This window comes from Dendronephthya gigantea, unplaced genomic scaffold, assembly GCF_004324835.1.
Source record: "Dendronephthya gigantea isolate DGI-Jeju-01 unplaced genomic scaffold, DenGig_1.0 000006F, whole genome shotgun sequence".
In the NCBI taxonomy this organism is placed as follows: Eukaryota; Metazoa; Cnidaria; class Anthozoa; order Malacalcyonacea; family Nephtheidae; genus Dendronephthya; species Dendronephthya gigantea.
In genome coordinates this window covers 1,564,880-1,575,435 of record NW_021163016.1, presented here as the reverse complement: position 1 = coordinate 1,575,435, position 10,556 = coordinate 1,564,880, and the positions used below count along the sequence as shown (strand labels likewise).

Sequence of the window (10,556 nt, the reverse complement as noted above, 5' to 3'; positions counted from 1 at the left end):
AAGAAAGGATTGATGGACGTAATTGTACTCCAGATGGCACAGGTCTGATAACTTATGATATATATATTTTAAGAAAGCCTGCGTGCCAATCAGCATTTAACGCGACTGCTATAGTAAAATTTACCAAAGAGCAACAAAAAGCTTCGTTATGCTTTGTTAAAGTTGAGCAAAATTGTGTTAGATTATGCTTGAATTCATATGAATTCTGGCTAATGTCTTTTGAAAACAATTTCAATTTCAATAGAAATCAGGCTGATTTCTATTGAAAGCGAAATATACATTATATGAATATGGCCCCCCTCGATTAATGTTCGATGGACGCCACTATCTCCCAGAATAGTTCTTAAATACGAGAGCCTGTCGATGAATACATAAAATTACTTTAGTTTGTGGTTAAATTCAAGCTTAATTTTGTAAGAATTTCGTATATTGGTTCATATGCACGCGTACACGCACGTAAGACAATAGCATGAGCTGCGAGTTTGCCAATCCAAGAATCATATTTGTGTAAACGCGTGCAATATACAGACGATATATACAAATTGTTCTTACACATGTCAGTTCTAAAAATCACATACGTACATAGGCATGGATGGAGGCTACTTGCGTCGTAAACTACGCGTATATTTACGCACGAAAAGTTTAAATCGTTTAAATCTCACACTATACTATAATCGGAATATAATATATATACACTATACTAGGAATCTAAATTCTGTCATTTTTCAACCATATAATCTATCAATAAATGAGTAAAGAGATCACCGACAATGACACGTTTTGTGAAGGAAATTTTCTTTTGCTTTTTAAAATAACAAAACTTTAGTGATCTTCTGTAGTGATCACCGACATCAAAGGGAGACGAGAATAAGGCTGTAGTCTTGTAAAATTAATGTAAATTTTAATTTCACAAAATACATTTTACATAGCAATGTCTATAATAATAAGCCGGAGTTCGTAAGTGACCTCAAAACCGTGGACTGAGAATTTCTAAATACTTGTAATCAGTTTCCATTCGTTTACCTTTCTTAAGCAAAAATCTGAAGGGCCAACGGTAGAGCACGTCACCGTTGGGCGACGTATCATGCCAACCCATTCTCTCTGCAACAAATTTGCCAACTATTTTATACATTGTTGGTTCAGCAGTGAGCGCTTGCTGCAAAAGCAACATGATTTCAAAACAGGAACAGGTTCGAGTACAGGCGTGTGCTTTTGCTACATTTCTCCACAGCTTTTTTTCCAGAATAGCAATTGAACTGAATTGATAGCACCTGAAATGGAACATTTTGAGCAAATGAAACCTCAATTCAGCCATAAGAGCTAAAATGTCAACAAATCTGTCCGTGAATGGATTTGAGATGTTGTTTTGAGTCCTCAGGTAAGGAAAAATCAATGAAAAATCACAACGAGCTTCAAATGCAAGCTGCCAACACCTTGTGACACATCCTTTTAGTTGCATTGAATCCTCGATTACATTTCTATAGGGAAGTAATTCGTTTATTCCAGGGCATTTGAATAACCCTTCATCGCTAAGCGAGCTCCTCATATCTACTTTCGGTGTGCGGTAAAACTGGTTGTAAATCAAATGATACTCTGCCTCACGATCGGGACATTTGGAGGGTGGTCTTTCGGGTGAAAGACCTAAATCGTGGAATGCTTGCTTGTCTTTCAACGATAGGTAGGGATTTGTCGCGTGGAAGAGATAGGCCAGGTATATAGGCTGAATCCCGTCACTGTTAGTGCAAATAAGTGGAAATTCTGGCATCCTTAGGCGAAAAGTGTTCAGTATTCCCATCCCCCTACTCCCAGCCACGTGAAGCGGTGACAAGTCTATAAGGTCGGCGTTGCAACGAAATTTCGCAGGCTCTTCCTCTTCGATTTTTCTGAGAAATATCTCAAAAATACGTTTTCGGTGATTTTCTAGTGGAACAAAAGATGAAGAATCGGGATAGTTGAATGTGGCAAGGGAAAGGGCGGTCAAACCAGATTTAGTTTTCCTACAAACATCAACACCAATTTCAATGAACCACAAGACTGCGTCCAAGTTTGTTCCCTGAACTGCTCGGTGAAACGGCAAAAACCCTTCCCTGTCGTAACACTGATTTAAGATATCAACTCCTTTCGAATCATTTTCAATAAATCTTTGAAGAGGAAAGGAATTCCCATTTATCGACTTCTGGAAAAGATTTCCAACTTGCAACGAGGGTGTTCCCAAATACGCCATGAGATGAACTTCAGATTCACTAAATGAAGCGTCACAGACCACCTTGACATCAATTAAAAAATTCTTATAAACTTCTAGAACCTCGTCATATCTTCTACTCCAATCGACGGAAATTGACGCGTTAAGGTACCTCGTAAATTCTTCACGTGCGCAGTTAACGCTTAGTCCTGATTCAAACAATTTGTTCAAGCAGCGAGGCATTCTGTGGGCTAGCAATGCACTCAATAACCACTTGGTCCTCGAGTCGCATTTCATTACGGTCATGTTTTGCAACAAAAACATTGCTAATTCATCCAATGGTTGGTTTTTCGGAATATCAGACGGTTCTCTTTCTCGTAGTGCGTATTCTAATGCCGTATCACCCACGTCATCCTCTGTCCTCCAATCAGCTCCTGCATTTACTAAAGCTTTGGTCACGTCCGTTGACACGTGCACAGCTGCATAATGGAGAGGGGTTCGTCCATGGTTATCACGCTTATTTATGACTGATGTGAGAACTCCAGCGAGTAACTCTACGGTTTCCAAACGTTTTTCACCAACAATATCCTTACGCGTTCTGTTTGGACAGACGCATAAAGTTGATGCGCACGATTGTGTCACATAAGGTTCTGTCCGACGCTTCGACGACCCCAAGGTGGCAAAATGAAGTAGAGTTTTTCCATCCTCATGAAAACTCGTGAATATGGTGTAATTTCCTGTGCTCAAAATATGCTTAAGAATCTCCACTGAATGACAAACAGCGATATAGCGCAACAATGTCTTCATATGGGGAATAGTGTTAATTTCAGAGCCATACATGGCATTGATATAATCAATTTTATCATGAATGCCCACAGCAATTATGGTGCTAACATTATCAGATACCTTGCCTTTACTCTTTGACAGGTAAGGGAGATTCATACTCCACGCACCAAGTGCTGATAAAAAGTCTGCCATGCGGCCTCCATGGCTGCAAACAGGTTGGTTACAATGTCGATTGTATAGCCACTCGTCTTCTTCGTAGGCCTTGAAGCTGCATTCGTTGAACAAGTTTGAATTCGAGCTTTGGCATTCTGCATCGACGTCTGCGCCGGCGCTCACGAGAAGGTCCACCATCCGACTGTTCTTTCGCCACATCGCCTCCATCAGGGGCGTCCATCCAGACCCATGCACACAATTTACGGATGCGTTACCATATGTTAAAATTATACTCGCCATCTCTACGTTATCCCTAGACACGGCTGCATGAAGGGCTGTTTCGCAAAGGCAATGATGGAAACGACGTAGGTTATGCCGACACCACGAGATTTTTCCCGACTTGCAAGGCAAGCAGGTATCGCGCACTCCTGTATTTAAAAGGAACCTCGCAATTTTCGTGTGATTTCGCGCGGCTGCGTGATGAAGAGAAATGAGATCGGCCTGAGCCTCGTTATTAATATAAAGTTCAACTATTTTATAATGGCCCATCACAGCTGCGGCATACAGAGGCTTCCACCCACAACCGTCCGTTTCTTCTAGGTTTCCACCACTTGCAACCACCGTCCTAATCACAAGATTCGCAATTTCTTCGTATCCCCTATATGCCGCTATAAAACTCATGCTGGCGTTTTTTTCATAAGAATCACGAAGAACCATGAAATCCCAGAAGAAACAAAATGTACGTTTAACTACATGATTGACAGTTGCTCCATTCTCGATGAATAATTTTACGTTTTCATGATTGCCGGACGCTACAGCATGCATTGCAGGGGTCCAATCGTCATCGTCCAGAATGTCGACATGGTCGAACTGTTTTACGAAAACACTAATAATCGCAGTAGCGTCTCGTTTTGATGCTAGATCATGGAGTATACATCTCGACCAGGAATCTCGAACTCCAGACACATTTAATAAAGCAAGTCTGTTGAGATTCGATTCGGTTGCCTTTTCTCCGTTTAAGACATGCACACATAATTGGGATATCTCTTCAAACCTAACGCCAGTGTGTCTTTCGTCATAAAAATGAAATAGATAATCGGCTATATATTGGTGACCTCTCGACTTCTGAATAACAATTCCGTCAACGTTAGAGGTTTGGTTCTTAAGCCATTCTGCAAAAAACTGATGATGAAATTCAATGGGTCCATGGTCTGACTTTAAATATTCGGAAAGTTTGTCAACAATTACACGGGTATTGTAATTTTCGTAGCGGTAGTTTATTATTTTGTTAAGCTCGAAAAACGTTGGGGGTGAACTCGCTGCAAGAAGCACCTCAAAAAATGGTTCAAAGAGACGGAAATCGGCCTCGTTGAATCGTTTCGAAAAAACTTCAGTGAAAACCTTTCCTAAATCCTCTGGACGGGACTGCGAGTCAATTTCGCTTGGATATTTCTTCCAGAACTCAAGAATTGTTTGAAGAAACAGAAAATTGAATTTAGAAGACTTCAGAGCGAGGTCAATCATGTCATCCAAAGATAATTTTTCCTTCGTTTGCGGAATTTCGGTGAAAAAATGATGAAGTGTTTGATTTGCGTACATACGAAGATCTCGTTCATGGCGATCGTCTTCTACTTCTACTTTCCAAATCGAAAACCCAATCTTCGACATTTTACCAATGCTCTGTGGTTGGTTTCTGGACGTTGCAATAATTTTTACCCAACGTGGCAGTTTGGGAAAGCCACGGTGTAAAATATCTAGAATTACAGATTGGTGGCGCTGCTCTATCTCCAAGCACTCGTCTAATGCGTCAATAACTATAAACGATATATTTCTATCAATATCGCTTAGTTTTTGAAGAGGATTAACTATTGCACTCTCGAAGCATTCCACAGGCTGTCTTTCACATCGACTAATTGCAGATTGTATCAACTGGTCGTTTCCAACTATTTCAGCGTATTCCTTATTTTTTTCTGAAATTAATCGAGCTAAATCTCTCACGAATTGCTTACCATTACGTCGCGTTGTTTTGCTGTTATACCTGCAGAAGTGGTAACCAATAATGTTATTATGAATAACAGCACTTGACATGGGCGAGTCTATCAACCGTTTCATGGTGGCCGATTTGCCCCACCCTAGTTCGCACACAAGTAGGACTCCACGTACGCTGCTTTGGTTCAAAATTTCCTCAAACTTTTGGAAGACCCATTTTCGGCCAACAAAATGAGGATTGGAAAGATTAAGGGGTACATTAAGGTAAGAGTAGCCTCTCGGTATGGGCTCGTTCTGTGGGGAAACATAATAAAGATACAACAAGCACAATAGGAAAAGAAACCCAATAATAATTGCTTTGGACTGAGCTACTTGTACGGATTTCAAGTGTTCCAAAGTTTCTCCAATAATTTTAGTTCGATTCAAGTTTTCACGCCCGAGATTTTCATACAGCATCACTTTCTCTCCAGTCTCTTTCGCTTCTTTTAAATTTTCATTCAAGAGGACTTCATACTTGCTCGCAATTTCTCCAACTTTTTTAGTTTCATCCAGCACATTGAGCACAAGTGCTTCTACCTGTTTATCGCTTTCAAACCACTCATTTAGTAAGCCAATGTTGTAATCTTCATCAAGCCAAGCCGTCTTAATATATGCAATATTGCCTCGGGGATCAACACCTATACCAGGCTTACGGCAGAGCCTAGTCAAAGCACTTGAAATGTCATTCCAGTAAGTATCGAAATCAGCATCGCTGACCTCAGTGTCCTCCATGTGGTATAATAAGTTTCTATAATACTTAACTCGAACCAAGTCAGCTTCAGGATTTAGGTCGTGGGGCGGAGGATTTGCATCCCATGATCCAGTCGTAATAGGAGCTGCGAGACCGCAAATGTTGCGGAGCAAAATGAACAATAGAGTGATATCATAATCATTAGACGTTGTCGTCGGCAATGAAGGAAGCACTCCACTGGGAGGATACAATTTCTTCATTTGTTCTGCATTTGTAACCCGCAGTCCGTTCAATAAGGAGTAGTAAGAGTTCAAGACGCCAGGTAAAGTGGCGGGAGGATGAATAGAATCGAGATACAGTCGTAACGTGACAGTTCCTTGGTCAATAATCAAACGACAAAGCTTCGCTTTATTGTTTTTGAGATGACTAGATGGCATGATGGACTAAAATACAAAGACGATACAAGAAAGTAAATCGTTGCGTAAAAATGTTTAATATTGTGCGTTCATGCACGTAATCGTTCCAGATAAAGAGAAATCATCGATTTACCTAATTTGAAATTATTTGAGATGGTATATGATTTTTAAAATTAACATGCACTAAACAAAATGTAGCTACTTGCAGAAAAGTTGTAAAACCCGATATAACTGCGAACTAACATATAAATACTTCATGTTATATCACATCAAAGGTAACGTTTTCCACTTATGTTTCCGCAATATTACGTTAGCTAACTGAATTTTATAGTGAGTTTAGTAACCTATTATGCGACAGATTACTCGACGGGCTTTATAGCGACATTTAAATCGGAGTTTGCACTCCATTTTGCAGCATCCGGCAACAATTGTGAAGCAATGTTTCGTCAAACCTTAACTATACAGGAAGTGTTGTCATTTGAATTATTATTATTATTATTACATTTCCTTTACGTTCATCGCCAACTAAATACTTAATTTCACGCCAAACCGCAAAGAATGGCTTGCTCGCTAGAGTATAGACATTTCGCTTGATAGTTTTGTTTACGACGTTTATCTACAAACTGGTATTCGAGTTCTCACACAAGACAGCCCAAATATACAGTATAAATGTATTATGAACAGAATCAGCTTACCTTGAAGTTTATATAGCGATAAGCCGTGTGTATTCAAAGCGAAAGTCTGATGATAAATCTCTTCTCTTTAGTCGAAGCAAGGCAAAGAGAAAGCACAAATGCACACGCTATTCACCCGGTGTTGCAAAGTGGCAAATTATCCGAGACATGACGAATTTAGATTTAATAACAAAGTAAAATAAGCGAAACCGCTTAGTTTGCAATAAAGACAATAAAGCTTCGCAATTCAAATGTGAATAGCAATACTTCCGGTTTAAACCCAACAGTCCATGACCAGTTCCGGGAACCGTGTTGCAATTTAATACGAATGGGACAATGTTCATTTTAACACCTGCAAATTTAAAAATCAAGAAAAATGACACGAAATCAAATTATAAACCAATATTAAAAAACTGCTTCTTAAGAAGAATAGTGAAGAATAAAGAATTATCATTCTTAAAAACCGCTACAGAAATAAAGAATATCATTTTATCGATTTGTATATCATGTAATCACTAATTTAGGGGAATTGCTGGAAAAGGAAAAAAGGTCCTACTTTGACAGGAAGATATAGTAAATTAACCATCACTGTTATGCATGTAAACTAATGTTCTTCTTACATGTAACTATTATGCATGTAAACTAATGTCCTTGCATGAACTATTATGCATGTAAACTAATGTCCTTGCATGTAACTATTATGCATGTAAACTAATGTCCTTGCAGGACCAATGAGGCAGATAATCTCACAACCATGTTTTTGAAGTTCTTATGCGCCGCCAGTGTTCTGGGAATTGAACCCAGAAGCCACACACGCATTTTTATCACTATCAAGGAATATGTTTTGGTTTGGCCCCAGACATGGACACTGTTTTTAAAGCCAAACGAAAAGGAGGGAAACCGGAGTGCCCGGAGAAAAACCCTCCAAAGGTAACCTGAATCTCAGGTTGCCTGACCGGCGGTCCGAATTTGGTATTTTCATTGGAAATCGCCCGCAATGACATGCGGTTCAGTTTTTATCTATAGTTCACCGTTTCAGTTTCGCTCATCCGAACCGACTCTAAGAAATTGCCATGCAATTCTTTAGTTTTATAAATTCGATCCTGCTGGTGGTCTAACGCACGCAGCGCGCATATTGTCCTTTGCGAAACACCATGCAGGCTCTTAGCAATCAAACTGCGCTTTGTCCGAACAATGGCAACAAAAATTATTCCAAATACTTCAACGAATCTGGCATTGTGGAAAGAAATTCACGACATGCATGCTTTTTCATCTCAAACCGATGTAGACAACAACACTCTTCTATTATAAGACATGCACCTCATGCAACGTTTTTTATCTTCTTTTACTTTCAATTATGGTTGACCGAAAATGGAGCGGAAATAAACGTAATCGAGCTTACCATGCAACTTACTCAATATATGCTATACTACAAGAATTAATAATGTCTCTTACCTTTCGCACCGTATGATTACCGTTGGTAGACAATGTCCCTCATATTTCATTGCTTTATTTCAACTTTCTTCTTTAACAAAATCTCGACGTTGGGGCGTGCAAGGAATTAAAAAACATAGTAAGTGTGTCAAAATACAAAGGGATTCTTTAAAGGGTTAGCTTTTCAGACAGGAGGCTATACAATATGTAAACAGTATACACCCAGATACCCTAATCATACAAGTCCAGTTATCGTGCAATGAAATAATATATCATGTAATATAGGAGGTATATTTTCCTTTTTATATTACAACTTCATCATGCCAGTCAAAATCATTAGATTACGTTTATTTCCTTCATGCTAGAGATTAACCAGATTTTGAGAACTTAAAATGCAATCCGAGAAATTAATACCAACAAGGGAGACGGAAGAGTGGTATTGTCTACACATCAAACTGTCATATTTCTTTTCTTCATTTCAAAACTTCAATAATTTCAAAAGTATAATTTTTGTTGCCACCGACGGACGGTCCGTCGAAACGATCGCATTATAGCTGGCTGAACAGAGAACTTATATAATCATATAAGTACTCGCGATTACCTTCGTATTAATCTAATGTTAGACCAATACGAATTCAATATTATTTTAGCTGCGCGCGCGCCGACCATTGCTACATTTAAATTGCATCATCATTTCAACGCTTTCATGCCATCATGCATATCTTCCGTAGATGGTCTTATACAAATATTACAATTTGATCACTTTTTCTAAAATATTTCTCAATCGAGAAAGATTCACTGAACTGTTATATTTATTACGGTTTTTGTATAAGACCACCGTAAGTCGCTAAATTCACACAAAAGTGACAAGGCTGTGATTGTTTCACAGAGAAACCTAGCAAACACCCGTGAGAATTTTCTATGTATTGTAAAAAAGGGTGAAATGTCACTTGGTGTGTGAATATACTACGTTAGACCACCAGAAGGAATCAATCCGAAGATAAAGCATGCATCATACATTAATCATGCATTACTCTGATTAGTATACCTATAGTATGTACCTTCAACTAGCTTCCACTTGCATACCCGTCTCGTCGTCCATCATCTGATCCTGCGACGATCCTTCAACATCTGTCTTTAAGTTGTTCAACATCTGTCTTCGGGTGCATGGACATCTCTGTCTTTTTGTATAAAGTGAACAATTAAAGTGAACAATTATACATCCAGTTCCTTGCATTTCTGAACCGGCAACGATCCTTCAACATCTGCATTCGTATCCTTCAGCATTCGAAATGATTGTAAAATGGAAAAATCATATATACCTTCAGGTCCTTCGAAATCTGATCCTGCGAAGATCCTTCGACAGCTGATCCTGCGACGATCATTCGACAGCTGATCCTGCGACGATCCTAGATACAGAAATATGATACCATTAACTTCCAAGAGAGAAACGCAACTTGATCTATTAAAGCATTTAGGATAAAACGATAAAACAAAAAACCCGAGGTATATGCACCTTCGACATCTCCTTCGCCACTTGTCCAAAGCCTTCGCATTGCGCACGCGAATACAAAATGTAAAGCACGTTTTGTACGAAATATTCATCATTTTCTTCATGGTCCTGAGGAAACTGAAACACTCGACTATTATCTCCTTCTAGAAATACAATTTCTCATGCATTTTTAATGTTTTAGGTGCTCTGTGAGCGGAATTTTTTGTCCGGACTATTGTCGTTCAAGATGGAGAAAATACAAGTGATGGGGCCCCAGAATCACTTGTGTTTCCTCCGCATGCGCTTGACACGACCATGTTAAATCATGCAAAAACCGCAAGCCGAAAAGTTGAAAATCTAGGAGGTAAACAGAAGAGTGTTCAGCATAACTCAGCCAAAAAAGCCAAATCCCATGCAATTTTATCATGCATGTTTTCACCGAAATCAAATTTAGATTTGTATTTGCGTGCCTAAATGTCCCAAGGCGGCTTTGACATCTCTTGACTCCGACGACGATTTATTCATTCTAAAAAGAGAAAAAATTGATTAAAACAAAACAATTCACGGCCATATGAAGCGTAGTTAAAGCGACTTGCTTTCCGATTTGTGGCGAAACTAAGTTGACCTGGGAAGCAAAGAAATCCATAGAGCACAGCACGATAAGATACTTTGCAAGTAGAAAACTACAATAGACAAGCTG

At 39.1% G+C, this 10,556-nt stretch overlaps 1 protein-coding gene across 1 annotated transcript; it reads right to left on the bottom strand.

The window, feature by feature from the left end:
• Window positions 1-933: 933 nt before the first annotated feature.
• LOC114516515 lies at window positions 934-7,128 on the bottom strand. Its single transcript, XM_028536023.1, has 2 exons — window positions 6,952-7,128; window positions 934-6,283 (listed from the first exon to the last, which is right to left on the bottom strand). The coding sequence occupies exon 2, from the start codon at window positions 6,275-6,277 to the stop codon at window positions 968-970; it is 5,310 nt and encodes a 1,769-aa protein (XP_028391824.1). The 5' UTR covers window positions 6,278-6,283; window positions 6,952-7,128; the 3' UTR covers window positions 934-967.
• Window positions 7,129-10,556: the final 3,428 nt, after the last annotated feature.

Coding starts and splice junctions, on each gene's coding strand:
- LOC114516515 (XM_028536023.1), bottom strand. CDS start 6,277: ATGCCATCTAGTCATCTCAAAAACAATAAAGCGAAGCTTTGTCGTTTG.